Consider the following 18,064-nt stretch of genomic DNA (forward strand, 5'->3'; position numbering starts at 1 on the left):
CTAAGCCCTGTAGATTAGCAGAGAGAGAAATTGCTTTGGGAATGAATTCTACATTTGGGGGTTCTAACTGTGGAAGCTGTATTAAGAGCTACAAACACTGATACCCTCTGAAACAGATAAGCCCCTTCATTTAGCCTCACAGAGCCAGAGATATTGATAATGCCCCACTTGTGTGTTCTGATTAGAGTAGGGCTTCTCGTCTTTAGTTCTGCAGTGTTGTGAGCCCACTGAGCTGTGGTTACTGAACACAGCACCGCGTATGAAGACAGATACTGTACAGCTGCTGCGTGGCTGTGCCTTTCAGTGTGTCTGAATGTGCGATAAGAATGTGTGTGTATATGTCTATGCTGTGATTGCTCTCACCCGGTGTCCTGGGGGCAGTCCTGGGTCACACACCACAGCAGAGAGCATGCGTACCAGCAGGTCCTGGACCTGTCCCATGCTGTCTCCCAGGTTGAGCAGGCCCTCCTGCAGCACACTCAGGTTGGGAACATGGGCGTTCACGTCAAAGCCCAGCACCTTCCCAAAGCTCCGCAGGAACTGCATCACCATCAGGCAGTCAGAGAAGCTGCTTCCCGGTAGAAACAGGCCGGGAATACGGGATAATTCCGGGAGAAGCTGGGAAAATATTAAAATGACACATACTTACATCTAACTACGGTAGTGTGAAGTGCACCGGTTGTTATTTCAAAATGTCAAAAGTAGTGAAGAGTGCCATTTTACAGAAAATTCTTGAGACAAAACCAGCTCTGTGACCTTGTGGTTAGAGGGATATTGGAAGGTTGGGAGTTCAATCCCTGGCCGAGTCATACCAAAGACTGTTAAAATGGGACCTGATGCGTCTCAGCATTAAGGAGATTGGGGGTAAGGCCCTGTGATGGACTAGTATCCTGTCCAGGGGGGTGTATTTGTACAGCTGCCTCACGCTACAGAAACAGGAGATCGTCTCCTGCTCCAGGACACATTCTGGCTCACACAAGCTAAGGCTTGTTCAAGGCTACTGACTTAAGAAAAAAAGAAAGAAAAGCGTTCAATGCTGCAAATTGCGCTCAACTCGTATGGCGTAAGGTTTAGTGAGAGCCCTATGGAGAGAGTGTTGACGTGATGTGTGATATACAGTAGAGTAGAAAATGGATCCTCCTGGAGCTGGTTATCCAGGGGGTTCAGTGCTCTGTCTGTCTGGTGGAAATCCGGAAGGCAGCGCCACTCCGAAATCCTCTAGTCAGTGTCATGACACTAGCAGCCACTTGATGGCAGTATTCTAACCTGGCTGTGCTCAAATCACCTTCGTGTAATCCAATATGGATTATCCTGTAACGTCATAAGTAAAATGATGCTTGTAGCAGAGATGTAGCCAGAGGCAAAGCCATGCATACATGTATTTTATGCTTTAAAAGCACTGGTGTAATCCATAAGACGATCAACATACATATTCAAATAACAGACAAATGTGTGATTAAATGTGGGCAACATGAGCAATTTCTGGGTATGATATCAAAGTCTTAATACAAATTCTTCCCCAGATCTCCCTTTCAGCTGGGGAACTAAATTGTGATCGCCTATGAGTAGTGAATACCTTGTGATCTGCTAAGCACATGTCTTCATTTGGCTTCTTCAGCTCCTTGGCAATTTCCAGTTCCAGTCTTCTAAGCTCCAATTTCCGCTCCTTGTTTAACCGCTTCTCATCCTTCTTCTCCTGCTTTAAGCGCTCCCGCTCCTAAGGTCCAAATTACAGACCAAGTTAACAGTGCATGCTATTGGCACCGTTGCAGACAATCGTGTTAGGGATTATGCCATTACAATTCAGCCCAACACTAGGCCTTCCCTTGCTTTATAAATTGCCGCACTTTCACAGCAGATTTCTTGGGGCCCGATTCTCGCATTTATTCACACACCATATAGTTCAAAAGATGAGTTGAAGGAGGAAATGTGGAGAGGAGGCAGTAACCATAAACCTGCTGTAACAACTTGACGGAGAAGTGGTCGAGTTGGGAATCACGCACCTCTGCTTTCTTACGGGCGTCCATGGTCTTCATCAGCATCATGTGCTGCCTCCGCCTCTCCCTCTCCTGACAGAACACACACACGCGCGCACACGCACGCACACACGCACACACACACAGCCTCAACACAGAGGGACACTTCATATAGACATCAAACACAACAGCTTACCATGATGATATGTATAGTAGGACACAGACAACAGATATAAGTACGGCCATCGTTGTAAACATTACAGTGGCGGTTTAGAGGGCAATATAATGACAACCAAAAAGCTAAAAAAGGGTAAAGCAACGGGTATGAGGGCGGTATCAACAGAAAGCGTAAACTTGAAGTTAGAGTCGGCTTGAATGCGTTTGAGTATGCTGGCAATAGAAAGTGCCGGTAATTCTACCATCGCGTCTAAGAACGAAACAGGCAGCATTGTATTATACTGTGTTATAAAGTTGCTATGGTTTGTCATTCTTTATTGACTGGTGAGAAGCTAAACAAAATACCTTCTTATATCAGAATGCAAATAAGATAATACCGAAAGCAAGTTACCTCTCACAAATACAGTCATGGATTCAATTGGAGATTGAGGCCTTGTAGTAAGGAATTTGTCTTAGGCACGTACTCAGGGCACTCCTGTTCAGTATGACATGGGTTTAAAGCAATGCTATATCCCCTCTCTTTAGCCTACTGTAACCTATGATAAGTAGGTTCGTGTGCAAAGGCAGAACTGAAATCTCAAATATGGAACAACAAAACGATGAATGAGAATGGTTTCGTGAGGTTGGTGATTTAAACTGATGTCAACAAGCAGGAGAAAAGCCAGCGATGGACGGGTCTGTTTGGTCAGGTGGCAAAATGGAAAATTGCAACATACACTGCATTGACTTTTACGACTGTATTTCAAGCATTTCCATTCACTGGAAAACAAAAACACTGGATGTCAAGTCTTTAGGACAATGAGAGTGAGTGTGCATGGCTCCCCTTAATGTAAATCTGAAAGAATCAAGAAAGTCTTGACTATTTGCACAGATATCCAGATTTTTGAGCCAACAGAGCAAGACATACGCAACGCACTTTGCTCAAAAGCCATGCAGAAGAATGCAGTATGACGGCAGCCGGCGCTACACTGTATGCATTGCTATGACAACCATAGCACAACCAATATCACGATGCGGTGTTAGATGTACAAAAATAAACATACCCATACCATATCTAGTCTATGCCTCTCCAACTCCTGGGAGAAAGAGTTGGCAAAGTATTACGAAACAGAAATCACAGGCTCATATAAACCAAGTTAAACCAAGTTCATATAAGAAGCCCAACCCAGGAAGAGTGACAAGCTAGGGTCATCAAAACTGAAATTAACAAAGCGATATGGAGAATTGAACAGTGAACTGTCAAGTAGTTATATAGAAAAAAACGACCTTTTTCTAAAAAGATTCCAGTAGAATTGAAAGTGGAAATGGGCTTTGGGCATCATGTGGTGCAGGAGAGCGATGCCTACCTGGTGCTTCAAAATGACTGCCTGCTGCCTTCTCATCTCCTTCTCCTTTAAAGGGGAAAAGATAAACAACATTGAAAATCCAAACATACCCCTCATTTCCATCATAAAAAAAAACAAAAAAAAGCAGCTGACAAACGGATGAGGTTTCTCTGATTTATTCGACAGGAAGTTCAAATCCCTCACTAATCTGATTGACAGACGGGCATAAAGAGCCCGGGCAGGTTGGATCTAATGTGAAATGGAAATGCCATAGCCGTTTCTAGACACGCGCAGGAAGCAGAGACAGAATGCACTGTCCTTTATGACACTGATTAACATGGAAAAGGTCTGCTCTGGGTGTCAAGGAGATTTCCCTAAACCCGGAGAAGCAGTCCCTTGGAGGCAATGAGGTGCGAGGAGGAGATTGGGAATCAGGAGGAGAGAGGTTGTATGACTCGAGGCAAACAGTGGGAGGAGGAGTGGGCCACAAATTAATGGTTGATTCTTTTAACAGGACATCTAAACTAACCTTGTTTCGTTTCTCAGCCTCCATTATTTTGGCATTTGCCGCTTCTTCCGTCTTTTTCCTTTTAGTCTGTGCGTGCAAAACAGGTCTACAGGTCATGCAACAAAACAACCTTGACAGCTTCAACACTTCGTGCAACAGCACATGTACTATACGTCGATTGGCAGTATATAAATACAGTAGGCAGACAGAAATACACAGACAAATCCTTTTGAGCTCGTGTATGATTAGGCTTGGCGCTTGTTCCTACTAGAAGCTAATTGTGATTTCCTGTCAGGTAGAAGGGCTATAATGTTTCATTGTTTGATGAACTAAAATCAAGACAATTTTCACAAATAACAAACATGCAGGGGTAGACACATAAAATCTAGATTGTTTTGGTTCTACTAACTACACTAACTAACACTATCAAGGCAGTGAGGTAACTATATGTCCAACATAGACAGAAGTGCTCAATTCAGAGCAGAAAGGGGATGGTATATTTCCCATGTATCCTAAAATTCCTCCAGAAATGATATTTTACATGATTTTCAGATATTGAATAAAACTAGTCCCACTCACAGCATACACTTGCTGGCAATGTCAAGCATAAAATATTGTAATCTTGTGCATTGAGATAATTAATTCCTTCCATTAACACTAAAAAGACAAACTTGTTTTAGTGCTTATAAAATACCAGCAGCCAGTCGGAATAAATTAAGCCAAATTTCACTATGTAATTACAAGCAGAGAGGAATCCTGTTAAGAGAGACTTGCCAACCGTGTCAACTGAAATTTGATTTAGTAAAGCTAAAATACTTTGGTGCTTCTATTAGCGCGGTGCATGGAAAATAGCTGTTTCTCCTCCTCGTGCTAAACTGTTAGAGACTATTGTCTTATAGATGGTATTTTGTGTTGAATCCCATCACGGTCTGAGGAGATTTTATTATTCAATGGCACTTTGTGAAAATCCAATTAAGCATGTAATAGGAGACATAACTGGAAAAAGTGCAACCACATAATTTAGAAAAAGCCATTGGTTGATTTAGAAAAGTCCTACCAACAGCAAAAATGAATTTTTCTGTAAAAACGCTTTGGACCAACCTCTAGAATCTGCTGCGCTCGGAGCTCCTTCTCCATTTGAATTTGCTGAATGCGCTTGATCTTCTCCTGGTAAAAAGATGGGGGAGATCAAATGAATTAAATCTATAGTCATGCATGTTAGAACAGGGGGGCTGTATAAGTAGTTTTATGGAGATTAAGACAGTATAGCATCTTGAAGGTTAGCATCTTCCCTTTAAAGAAGATTTCAAAGCATTTAACTCTGCTTGAGATCTTTCACCCTGGAAGAAAACACTCCTGAATGTCATGTGTGTTTGAAGCCTTCCAATCGAAAACACCTTGTGAACAGATGCATCCGAAAATTGAGCTTTTGTAAATTACATGACAATGGCAACTCCCTACCTGCTGCTTTAAAATCTTCACTCGCTCCTTCTGTTTCCGCTTCTCCTCAGCAGCCATGATTGCTGAGAGAGCGAGAGAGAGCGAGAGAGAGAGCAAGAGAGAGAGCGAGAGAGACAGAAAACATTGAGATTAGGGTTGTACTGTGTGGGTTATAGTGTACTTGCTGTGTTATGGTAGAGAACAGGATGGCTTTGTCACAAGAGCAGCTTTCACAGACCAACAACACTAGCGTACTGTACCTTGTTGTTTCCTGGCTTCCTTGGCTGCTCGTGCCATGGCCTGCTGTTCAAGTTTCCTCATCATCTTGATCTGGGCTGCCTGCCGAGCCATCTCTGCAACAAAAGGAGAGATTTTTTTGCATTCATAGTTCTATAGGTTACAGAAGCTTTACAGAAACCTCCGTGATTTTTGCAAGAACTGAACCCACCTTGAGCTTCCAGTTTGCGCAGAAGTTTGGCGTCAGTAGCGCCTGGGAAGTCGGCCTCGCCGACGTTGGGGCGTCGGCCCTTTCTGCGCCTGGACCGGGGGCTCTCGTCACCCGTCCTCTGGTGCTCAGGGTTGGGGGGACGCCCGCGCCTCCCCTCCATGGCCAGGATCCGAGGAATCACCTCCTCCTCGGTCAACAAGCTCCACTGCAAACCCTTCGGCAGGAGAGAGGAGAGACAGAGGAGAGACGAGACAGAGGAGAGACGAGACAGAGGAAAGGGGAGACAGAGGAGAGGGGGGAGAGGGGAGAGAGGGACAGCCAGTTAGAACCTTCAATATGACAATACTTGATATATATAATATACACACACATCTTCCCCTTGACTAAAGAAACCATTTTCAAGCTTCAATTCATACATCGTGGAGTTCTTCTTACTCCGTTGTTGTTACATGTGCTCTATTTGGCAAAGTTGACTGCTGACAAGCAAAACATTTGGGGATTGTATTAACAGTGGACTAAATGAACAGAATACTAAAAGATAGTGTCTGAGTGGACTATTCCTTTAACTAGCTATTACTTTGTGCACTTCGCCTTGATATGACAAGAGAGCAATAGAACTTCCTGTGAATGTAACGTTGACACATGACATACAGTACTTTAGGCTACGGGTGACCCTGCTCTGTGGGTGGAGAGAAAACGGTCAATAGATAGATTAAACAGTCACCTGGGGTCCTTCTCTGGCTTCATAGAAGTCGCCAACCCTTATTTTTGCACTGAAGCTAAAATTATCGCGTGTGATGATGTCACTTATTCCATTTCTGGACAGATACTACAAAGAAGAACATAAATGAGGCCTTGGTGAGACAGACGATCAGTGTTAAGTTACAGCAACTTCAAATGGTTTTGGATGTAAATTATGTTTCCTGAACAAAATGAAAAGTGTAAAAAAATATATTTAAAAAACTACTCAATAATGAATATATTATTAAATAACAAATTGTATTTAATAAAATGCATATTTTAAATACTTTAAATTGTATTTGATATGTATTAAATGATACACCTATAAGGATGGATAGAAGAGAGAAAAGACCGGTATAGTAGAGAGGAAGTTCGTGCCCTGTGAGGGAAGGTCTTACCTTCATGACATCAGGGTACTGCCGGATCTTCTTCCCACACGGAGCGTAGTACGCCACATCTCCCTGCAGACGGCCTGTCACATTATGGATACGTGTCTCTCTCTGCCACCTAACATGGAGGGAGGTTTCAGTAATCCATGCACCGGAACACACTCACATTCATTGGTCGGAGATGGCAATACAGTGCAGGACCCATAAATCATTGCAATCACGTACAACACCGTCAAGTTTTGTTAGGCAGTAAAAGACGAGAGACAAGTGCTGTATAAATTGGACTGTATTGTAGCTATGTATTGTATCTTTGAAAGGTCCATGTATGGAAACTTTAACAGTTATTTGTTTTGCGCTACCACCTTTTACAGTATATTTTCATTTTACATAATCCTCTGTCAGCCAGAGTTGTTAGACTCTCTTTTCCTTGCTGCCAATCCTTCAGCAGATACCTAGATGTTGTTGAGGTCAACTATCTAAACGAGCCCGCTTACAGCTGTGCCTCTGTACAGCATGGCCCTGTATGACTCCAAAAGGTAATCAGACTCTACTGGATGGACATCTGCCAGGCAGAACACCACACTTCTCTCAGTGTGTCTGGTCAGATGGCATCTCCTAACAGAAAAGGCCTGGGGAACACGTCCCAAATGGCACCCTACTCCCTACATAGTGCACAGTGGAGGCTGCTGAGGGGATGCCCAATAATGGCTGGAACAGAACAAATGGAGTGGCATCAAACCATGTGTTTGATGGATTTGATAGGGTTTAGGAAGGGATACTGGGGCAGTGCTGGGTTTAGGAAGGGATGCTGGGGCAGTGGTGGGTTTAGGAAGGGATGCTGGGGCAGTGGTGGGTTTAGGAGGGGATGCTGGGGCAGTGCTGGGTTTAGGAGGGGATACTGGGGCAGTGCTGGGTTTAGGAAGGGATGCTGGGGCAGTGCTGGGTTTAGGAGGGGATACTGGGGCAGTGCTGGGTTTAGGAAGGGATGCTGGGGCAGTGCTGGGTTTAGGAAGGGATGCTGGGGCAGTGCTGGGTTTAGGAAGGGATGCTGGGGCAGTGCTGGGTTTAGGAGGGGATGCTGGGGCAGTGCTGGGTTTAGGAAGGGATGCTGGGGCAGTGGTGGGTTTAGGAGGGGATGCTGGGGCAGTGCTGGGTTTAGGAAGGGATGCTGGGGCAGTGCTGGGTTTAGGAAGGGATGCTGGGGCAGTGCTGGGTTTAGGAAGGGATGCTGGGGCAGTGCTGGGTTTAGGAAGGGATGCTGGGGCAGTGCTGGGTTTAGGAGGGGATGCTGGGGCAGTGCTGGGTTTAGGAAGGGATGCTAGGGCAGTGCTGGGTTTAGGAAGGGATGCTAGGGCAGTGCTGGGTTTAGGAGGGGATGCTGGGGCAGTGCTGGAGCTGCTAATGTTTGTGTCTGTATTGAGACTGGATGTAGTTAACCCACAACTATCCCTGAACCAGCTCCTCATTTCCTGGCAACTGCCTACTATCAGGCATTGGCTTTGGAGGGAGGGAGGATGTGGTGTGGTTTTCTATGCTCCCTCTAACCACTGTCTTGTTGACAATGTCTCATCACTGCTCTGGAAAAAGGAACCTCACTGGATTGGGGATCCACTATGATTTGGCTCCTTTGAGACGCATTTAGTTATCACCATCCATGTTGTTCGAGGGACAGAGGACATCAGTACACTATCATATCGTACTAGGATGGTGTCAAAACTAACTGCGCCACCTACTGTACAGTACATGGTACCAGTGACCGTCAGAGTAGTGTGGATTGTGTTATAGCTTACCCAAACTGTAGAGGTGTCCGCAGCTCCCTCTCATCTATCACTCTTCTTCTCTTCCCTGATCCTGGGAGAGAGAAGGGATTTATTAGAATGGACAGATCCACTGTGACCTGAGCAAATGCAGAAACCCTGTCGTGTTGCCAGAGGTGCCCTTACTCTAAAATAAGAAAACCCTGCGTCAATTCAGTTGCCCAGGGGGAAACAGTGTCTCGAAAACTCTACCCACCATACAAGGGGGCCTTCAAGAACATTTCAGACTGTTAGGTTCGATTGAATAAAACAAAGAAACATTCCCCACGGAAAAACCATAGGGTCCTTTTAACCACTGTTGCTTTTAAAAATGGCACATCAATGCAGGATTACTAATAGCTTGTCAAATTGATCCCCTTATTGTATGGGACACTTTAAATGTGCTTTTAGAGGCCATGCAATGCAGTACTCATCTTTGAAACAAAAGCAATATAGGTCAAAAGAGTCCATATTAACAAAGGAAATGGAAAGACTAACAGTACAGCTAGATAGAAATAAACTGTACCATAGAGGATCAGAAAGACCAAGTGTAATATATTATATAAAATAAAGCTAACTGGATGGAATATTTTTATTTTGATATTATTCATCCTAATCAGACAGGTTTTTTACATGGACGATACATTGGAGATAATATAAGACAAGTACTTGAAACAATAGAACACTATGAAATATCTGGGAAACCAGGCCTGGTATTCATAGCTGACTTTGAAAAGGCTTTTGATAAAGTACGACTGGAGTTTATATATAAATGCCTGGAATATTTCAATTTTGGAATCTCTTATTAAACTGGTTAAAGTTATGTATAGTAACCCTAGGTGTAAAATAGTAAATAATGGCTACTTCAAGTTTTAAACTGTCAAGAGGAGTAAAACAAGGTTGTCCACTATCGGAATATCCATTTATTATGGCCATAGAAATGTTAGCTGTTAAAATCAGATCCAACAATAATATCAAGAGGATCCAGGGCTGAAAAACAAAGGTTTCATTGTACGCTGATGATTCATGTTTTCTTTTAAATCCATCATTTGGATCCCTCAACAGCCTGAGAGGATCTAGATACTTTTTCTAACCTCTCTGGATTACAACCAAATGATGATAAGTGTACTATATAATGTATTGGATCACTAAAAAAGACAACTTTTATTTGAGGACCAAACAATTGACAGCTGAGCCATATAGATTACAAAATAGTTGGGAAGAGTTTGAGGTACCAATTCCAACGGCACATGGTTTATGAACTGATACGCAAAACAATGTCGGATTCAAAACGTATGATGTTTCTATTTAAATTAAGCAAAATTCTTGCAAACAATAGAATGTTATATACAGTATATGGGGGATATAAACCTTCCCAGCTCTGCAGATTTTGCTGCAAAGAAACAGTCATTAGATAATTTATTTTGTTACTAGCCATATGTACAGTTGAAGTCAGAAGTTTACATACACCATAGCCAAATACATTTAAACTCAGTTTTTCACAATTCCTGACATTTAATCCTATTAAAAATTCCCTGTCTTAGGTCAATAATAGTTGAGAGAATGATTTACTTCAGCTTTTATTTCTTTCATCACATTCCCAGTGGGTCAGAAGTTTACATACACTCAATTAGTATTTGGTAGCATTGCCTTTAAATTGTTTAACTTGGGTCAAACGTTTCAGGTAGCCTTCCACAAGCTTCCCTCAATAAGTTTGGTGAATTTTGGCCCATTCCTCCTGACAGAGCTGGTGTAACGGAGTCATGTTTGTAGGCCTCCTTGCTCGTACACGCTTTTTTAGGTTCTGCCCACAACTTTTGTACAGGATTGAGGTCAGGGTTTTGTGATGGTCACTCCAATACCTTGACTTTGTTGTCCTTAAACCATTTTGACACAACTTTAGAAGTATGCTTGGGGTCATTGTCCATTTGGAAGACCCATTTGTGACCAAGCTTTAACTTCCTGACTGATGTCTTGAGATGTTGCTTCAATATATCCACATCATTTTCCATCCTCATGATGCCATCTATTTTGTGAAGTGCACCAGTCCCTCCTGCAGCAAAGCACCCCCACAACATGATGCTGCCACCCCCGTGCTTCACGGTTGGGATGGTGTTCTTCAGCTTGTAAGCCTCCGCCTATTCCCTCCAAACATAACGATGGTCATTATGGCCAAACTGTTCTATTTTTCTTTCACCAAACCCGAGGACTTTTCTCCAAAAAGTATGATATTTTTCCCCATGTGCAGTTGCAAACCGTGGTCTGGCTTTTTTATGGCGGTTTTGGAGCAGTGGCTTCTTCCTTGCTGAGCGGCCTTTCAGGTTATGTCGATATAGGACTCGTTTTACTGTGGATATAGATACTTTTGTAAAGGTTTTCTCCAGCATCTTCACAAGGTCCTTTGCTGTTGTTCTGGGATTGATTTGCACATTTCGCACCAAAATACGTTCATCTCTAGGAGACAGAACGCGTCTCCTTCCTGAGCGGTATGACGACTGAGTGGTCCCATGGTGTTCATACTTACGTACTGTTGTTTGTACAGATGAACGTGGTACCTTCAGGCGTTTGGAAATTGCTCCCAAGGATGAACCAGACTTGTGGAGGTCTACAATTATTTTTCTGAGGTCTTGGCTGATTTCTTTTAATTTTCCAATGATGTCAAGCAAAGAGGTATCAAGCACTGAGTTTGAGAGTAGGCCTCGAAATACATCCACAGGTACACCTCCAATTGACTCAAATGATGTCAATTAGCCCATCAGAAGCTTCTAAAGCCACAACATAATTTTCTGGAATTTTCCAAGCTGTTTAAAGGCACAGTCAACTTAGTGTATGTAATCTTCTGACTAGAGGTCGACCGATTATGATTTTTCAACGCCGATACCGATTATTGGAGGACCAAAAAAGCCGATTATTGGAGGACCAAATTTTTTATGACAATTACAACAATACTGAATGAACACTTATTTTAACTTAATATAATACATCAATAAAAATCTATTTAACCTCAAATAAATAATGAAACATGTTCAATTTGGTTTAAATAATGCAAAAACAAAGTGTTGGAGAAGAAAGTAAAAGTGCAATATGTGCCATGTAAGAAAGCTAACGTTTAAGTTCCTGGCTCAGAACATGAGAACATATGAAAGCTGGTGGTTCCTTTTAACATGAGTCTTCAATATTCCCAGGTAAGAAGTTTTAGGTTGTAGTTATTATAGGAATTATAGGACTATTTCTCTCTATACCATTTGTATTTCATTAATCTTTGACTATTGGATGTTCTTATAGGCACTTTAGTATTGCCAGTGTAACAGTATAGCTTCCGTCCCTCTCCTCGCTCCTACCTGGACTCGAACCAGAAACACAACGACAACAGCCACCCTCGAAGCAGCGTTATCCATCGCTCCACAAAAGCCGCGGCCCTTGCAGAGCAAGGGGAACAACTACTCCAAGTCTCAGAGCGAGTGACGTTTGAAACGCTATTAGCGCGCACCCCGCTAACTAGCTAGCCATTTCACATCGGTTACACCAGCCTCATCTCAGGAGTTGATAGGCTTGAAGTCATAAACAGCAGAGCTGCTGGCAAAACGCACGAAAGTGCTGTTTGAATGGATGCTTACGAGCCTGCTGGTGCCTACCATCGCTCAGTCAGACTTCTCTATCAAATCATAGACTTAATTATAACATAACACACAGAAATACGAGCCTTAGGTCATTAATACGGTCGAATCCGGAAACTATCATCTCGAAAACAAGACGTTTATTCTTTCAGTGAAATACGGAACCGTTCCGTATTTTATCTAACGGGTGGCATCCCCAAGTCTAAATATTCCTGTTACATTGCACAACCTTCAATGTTATGTCATAATTACGTAAAATTCTGGCAAATTAGGCAGCCCAAACTGTTGCATATACACTGACTCTGCGTGCAATGAACGCAAGAGAAGTGACACAATTTCACCTGGTTAATTTTGCCTGCTAACCTGGATTTCTTTTAGCTAAATATGCAGGTTTAAAAATATATACTTCTGTGTATTGATTTTAAGAAAGGCATTGATGTTTATGGTTAGGTACACATTGGAGCAACGATACGCACCGCATCGATTATATGCAACGCAGGACACGCTAAATAAACTAGTAATATCATCAACCATGTGTAGTTAACTAGTGATTATGATTGATTGATTGTTTTTTATAAGATAAGTTTAATGCTAGCTAGCAACTTACCTTGGCTTCTACTGCATTCGCATAACAGGCAGGCTCCTCGTGGAGTGCAATGTAATCAGGTGGTTAGAGCGTTGGACTAGTTAACTGTAAGGTTGCAAGATTGAATCCCCCGAGTTGACAAGGTAAAAATCTGTCGTTCTGCCCCTGAATGTGGCAGTTAACCCACCGTTCCTAGGCCGTCATTGAAAATAAGAATGTGTTCTTAACTGACTTGCCTAGTTAAATAAAGGTGTAAAAAAACGAACAAAAAAAACTGCCAAATCGGTGTCCAAAAATACCGATTTCCAGTTGTTATGAAAACTTGAAATCGGCCATTCCGATTAAATCGGTCGACCTCTAATTCTGACCCACTGGAATTGTGATACAGTGAATTATAAGTGAAATAATCTGTCTGTAAACAATTGATAGAAAAATTACTTGTGTCACACACAAAGTAGCTGTCCTAACCGACTTGCCAAAACTATCATTTGTTAACAAGAAATTTGTGGAGTGGTTGAAAAACAAGTTTTAATGACTCCAACCTAAGTGTATGTACATTTCTGACTTCAACTGTAGCTTTTTGGTCACAGGTCCAGGAATTGCAACATTTACCTGGAGCTAACTCTGCAGATAGTACTACTGGGTGATTTGAAAAGTCATAGTCAGTCAATAATATAAAAATACATTTTGATTTGTTTAACACTTTTTGGGTTACTACATGGTTCCATGTGTGTTATTTCGTAGTTTTGATGTCTTCACTATTATTCTACAATTTAGAAAATAGTAAAAATGAAAGAAAAACCCTGGAATGAGTAGATTGACTGACCTTCATGTCTTAAAGTAATGACGGACTGTTTTTTCCTCTTTGCTTATTTATGCTGTTCATGCCATAATATGGACTTGGTATTTTACCAAATAGGGCTATCATCTGTATACCACCCCTACCTAGTCACAAATGATAGGCTCAAATGCATTAAGGAAATAAATTCCACAAATTAACAAGGCACACCTGCTAATTGAACTGCATTCCAGGTGACTACTGTACCTCATGAAGCTGATTGACAGAATGCCAAGAGTGTGCACAGCTGTCATCAAGGAAAAAGGTGGCTACTTTGAAGAATCTCAAATCTCAAATATATTTGGAGTTGTTTAACACTGTTTTGGTTACTACATGATTCCATATGTGTTATTTCATAGTTTTGATGTCTTTACTATTATTCTACAATGTAGAAAATAGTACAAATGTAAGAAAGCCCTGGAATGAGTACTGTAGGTGTGTCCAAACTTTTGACTGGTACTATATATAATTTTAAAACAAAATTGCTTGTCAAACTGACCATATCAAAACAGATATCAAGTAATAGAGCTAGGAATGATTTTTGGGAATGGAATGAAAACTCAAAAGATTGCAGCATTTAGGAAAAAGACTCAGGCTACATCCCAAATGGAACTCTATTTCCCATGTAGTGTACTACTGTTGACCGGGCCCATAGGACTCTGGTTAAAAGTACTGCACTACATAGGGAATAGGGTGCCATTTGGAACGGGCCCTCAGACTGCAGTAGTCACGTGTTCTGAGCCAGCCCAGTGTTTTGAGCTGCTACAATAACAGGTTAAACATATGCCAGCCAGGGTAAACTAAAGCCTCAAATGCTTGCTCTGTGTCATCAAAACAATGACGCAAAACACTTTTAACCAGAGATCTTATTTTGCTCTGAGAGATTAGCTGAACAATGTTTTCCTGCTGGGGAAAAAACCTGCCTTGTTTCCCCTGAACGGGACTGGACTGGGTGATCTGACTAAGCAAATGGAAGATAACAGTCTGCACTGCCAACAAACAGCTTCAAGGCCCAAGACCAAGTCCTCCCAAATGACACCCTATCCTCTATATATAGTGCACTACTTTTGACCAGAATAGGGTGCCATTTGGGACATAAACCATGAGAGTAGTACACTGGTTAGAGAGCAGAGCAGAGATGAGATTTCCATTGGTACCTGGTGGAGTGGAGCAGAGAGTGGAGGAGGAGGAGGAGGAGGGGGTGCTGTGGTAGGCCAAGGCCCCAGAGCTGGTCACTATGGCTGGGGTGGGCAGGCCACCGGCTGCCTTGATGACCTGGAGGTTGAGAGGGGAGCAGCTGGCTGAGAGGCCGGAGGAGGTGTTGTTGAGTAGAGAAGAGGAGCCTTTGGTGAGCTTCAGAGCGGTCGTCTCTGCCTCCGGGTCTGTGGTGGTCTCGTTGCGGTCCTTCACGTTGTCCTCAGAGCCGTCCGAGTCGCTCTCCACATTACTCTCAGACTCTGCAGGGGACACCAGTGGGAGTGGAGGACTTGATAAGTCATATCTCAATTAACATTAATCTCACATCAAACCAGACATAGGCAGCATCCCAAATGGCACCCTATTCCTTTTTATTGTACTGCACTATGTCGGGAATAGGGTGCCATTTGTGACGCAAGCCATAGACTCTGAAAACCACAGGCCGCTTGAAGGAAACTCTTCAGAGTATCTACTGAATCTGTATCTGACGAGGCGATGAAGCATTTAAAGAAACACCAGAATGAAGTGCTGTTCCCCCATTGCGTTACATTAACGTGTTCAACTGACTAACCTGATAGGCTGTCGCCGGAATCCTCCTCATCGTCGTCATCATCTTCATCGTCATCGTCCTCTACGGAGTCGTCCGAGTCCTTGCTGTCGGGGATGTCTGACTCTGTGCCCCGGAACAGCTCCACCAGGGAGTGCACCAGATGGGTCTGGTGATCCTTACCCTTGTGGAGAGCCTTGTGCTGGGCCTTGCTCTTCCCAGCTCTGTGGGCCAGGCCTGGTGAGGTAGAGGCCAGGCCTCCGGAACTGTGCTCCTTGGTCCCAGTGCTCAGGTTGACAGGCATGGAGAAGGACGGGCTGGTGGCAGCCAGGAGAGACTTGTTGTTGGTGCTCCTGCTCTGACTGATACTGCGAGGCTTGGTGATGAGGGCTAGGGGGGCATCCTGCACCGTGCTATGGATCACCCCATTGTGGTGGGGGCCCAGGAAGGAGGTGGCCAGGAACAGGTTGGAGTTATTGGTATGCGGAGAAGGGAGCGTGTGACTGCTCAGGGTCTCTGGAGACAGTTTGGGCGGTGGTAGTGACAAGGATGATGAGGCGGCCATTTTCTTTTTCTTCGGGCTCTTGAACAGATCCTGATGGGTCAGTGGAAGAGGGAAGGCCTGTTTGAAGTGCTCCTGGAAGAGGAATGGTTAAAGGAGAGTAGGGGAGAGAGTAATTATACGAGCCGTCAGTCATTTCCATTAATGCAGATTGTGAATGGAGGTGGTAGTAATAAGGAATGCACTTGTATTATTGCTCAGTGAGAATGACAATGAGGAAGAGGGTCTCCCCACATGAAGTATATTAAAAACAAGTCCGTGTCGAAAAAGGTATACAATGAACACAAAGCTGTTCGGCACAATCCTTGCTAATTTGTTCTGTTCAGTTGTCCGGGCTTAGCTGTCAACTTCCTTTCTTTGAGATACCTCTACTAAACTCTGGCTGTACTAAAATCCCATTGCAAAGGTCTTGTTATAGATTGACATGCTATCACCACTGTTCAGATTAACAATAATAATTGAATCCTTTGAAAAAGGAAAAATGTTCCATTTTGATAACAACGGGATAGCAACGAGCTTCCTAAAGCATTACGGAGTTAATTGCGTGTCAGCTTTAGTGAAGTATTTCCAATAAAGCTAACTGCATTGTCACTTTCAGTCGTGTACAGGGCGAGCCGACATGAAGCACAATCAAACCGCTGATAACAGTGCTTAGACGTTTCATTTCCTGTGGAGAGGAACCCAGCTGACCTTTTCAAATCTGCACGTCAGAAACAATGATAGTCAAAAAGAAAAAAGGGAGCTATTAAATATCCATATCCGAAATTCTAAGGCGCGTTTGGCAACAAAAGAAAAGTATGTCATCAGCATTACTTTGGGGAAAGACTTCAATCGAATAGTCTGCTTTTAATGAGTGGAAAACAGACCATTACACACATGTACAAAACCATGAAAAGGCAAATAATTTGCATACAGCAGAACACTAGACTCACCTGTTTCAATTTAAAGTTGTTGATGTGTAACAAGGTTTCATCCAAGAAGGTTCTGCCGCCCGCCTTCATACTGTCAGACAGGGTGGGGAGTTTGGGGGAGGCCGTTCGAGATTTGGGTTTGTGCGAGGGCGAGAGGGTGGGTGGTTTGGGGGAGGAAGACAGAGAGGGAGGCTTGGATGAGGTGGACAGAGACAAGGGTTTAGGTGAGGAACTGAGGGGCTTGGGTGAGGAACTGAGGGGCTTGGGTGAGGAGCAGAGGGAGAGGGGCTTGGGAGAAGAAGAGACAGCGTTCGGTTTGGGTGAGGAAGAAAGGGGGTAGGATTTAGGTGAGGAGGAGAGGGAGAAGGGTCTGGTGGGTTGAGGAGAGGATGAGGCCTCCCTGCGTGGTTGTGTGACCAGAGCCAAAGGTTTAATACTGGCCCGCCCTGTCGCCTGGATCACACTGGTGTGTTGCTTCAGTTCTTCCTCCCTGGTCCTGGAGCTCTGGAAGACTAGGGCCATGGACTGGGGCAGCGCTGGGGGCTGTGGTGAGGGATGGAGCGGGTAGTGGAGGGAATGGAGAAAGGCCTCGTCTGGATGTTTCTGAAGCAGAGCAGTCCGGCTGTCCCGAGCTTCCTCGCCTTCAGCGACGCGGAGTTTCTTCTTCTTGGTGTCGGCAGGGCTCTGTGTCAGGCCCTGAGAGAGAGAAGAGGGGGAGGAGGACAGTGTCACGTCAGCTCTGACTCACCCAGCCAACAATGGCAGCCCTGATGGGCAGCAAGGTCGGACACCCAGCACGCCACCCACTAGCGGAGCTGCTTTTGACATTTAACTGAGATTCACATTCATAGAGAGGATCACGGTGTGCTTAGAACAAAGAGGAAAGTGAAACAATTTCAAAAGACAAAACACAGACATGACATGTTAATAAATCTTCTTAAGGCTAGGGGGCAGTATTCAGAAGTTTGGATGACTGAGGTGACTCAGGCCCGGAAGCTAGTATTGG

The 18,064-nt window shown here is 43.7% G+C and overlaps 1 protein-coding gene across 23 annotated transcripts in view; it reads right to left on the minus strand.

The window, feature by feature from the left end:
- Window positions 1–18,064, minus strand: part of LOC139538440 (bromodomain adjacent to zinc finger domain protein 2B-like) — an 85,667-nt gene that overhangs the window by 11,425 nt on the left and 56,178 nt on the right. For 10 of the 23 annotated variants that reach the window (XM_071340482.1, XM_071340470.1, XM_071340469.1 and 7 more), the window contains 16 exons: window positions 17,080–17,754; window positions 15,610–16,222; window positions 14,999–15,298; window positions 8,795–8,855; window positions 7,014–7,122; window positions 6,599–6,703; window positions 5,875–6,088; window positions 5,687–5,779; window positions 5,448–5,509; window positions 5,088–5,153; window positions 4,008–4,073; window positions 3,500–3,544; window positions 3,197–3,229; window positions 2,004–2,069; window positions 1,577–1,717; window positions 364–618 (listed from right to left, as the gene is read on the minus strand). In XM_071340482.1, coding sequence (XP_071196583.1) covers window positions 364–618; window positions 1,577–1,717; window positions 2,004–2,069; window positions 3,197–3,229; window positions 3,500–3,544; window positions 4,008–4,073; window positions 5,088–5,153; window positions 5,448–5,509; window positions 5,687–5,779; window positions 5,875–6,088; window positions 6,599–6,703; window positions 7,014–7,122; window positions 8,795–8,855; window positions 14,999–15,298; window positions 15,610–16,222; window positions 17,080–17,754 — 2,904 coding nt within the window. The remainder of the gene's footprint in view (window positions 1–363; window positions 619–1,576; window positions 1,718–2,003; window positions 2,070–3,196; window positions 3,230–3,499; window positions 3,545–4,007; window positions 4,074–5,087; window positions 5,154–5,447; window positions 5,510–5,686; window positions 5,780–5,874; window positions 6,089–6,598; window positions 6,704–7,013; window positions 7,123–8,794; window positions 8,856–14,998; window positions 15,299–15,609; window positions 16,223–17,079; window positions 17,755–18,064) is intronic. The other 13 variants (XM_071340484.1, XM_071340488.1, XM_071340468.1 and 10 more) reach the window with 8 other exon arrangements.

This window comes from Salvelinus alpinus, chromosome 14 (assembly GCF_045679555.1).
Source record: "Salvelinus alpinus chromosome 14, SLU_Salpinus.1, whole genome shotgun sequence".
Lineage (NCBI taxonomy): Eukaryota > Metazoa > Chordata > Actinopteri > Salmoniformes > Salmonidae > Salvelinus > Salvelinus alpinus.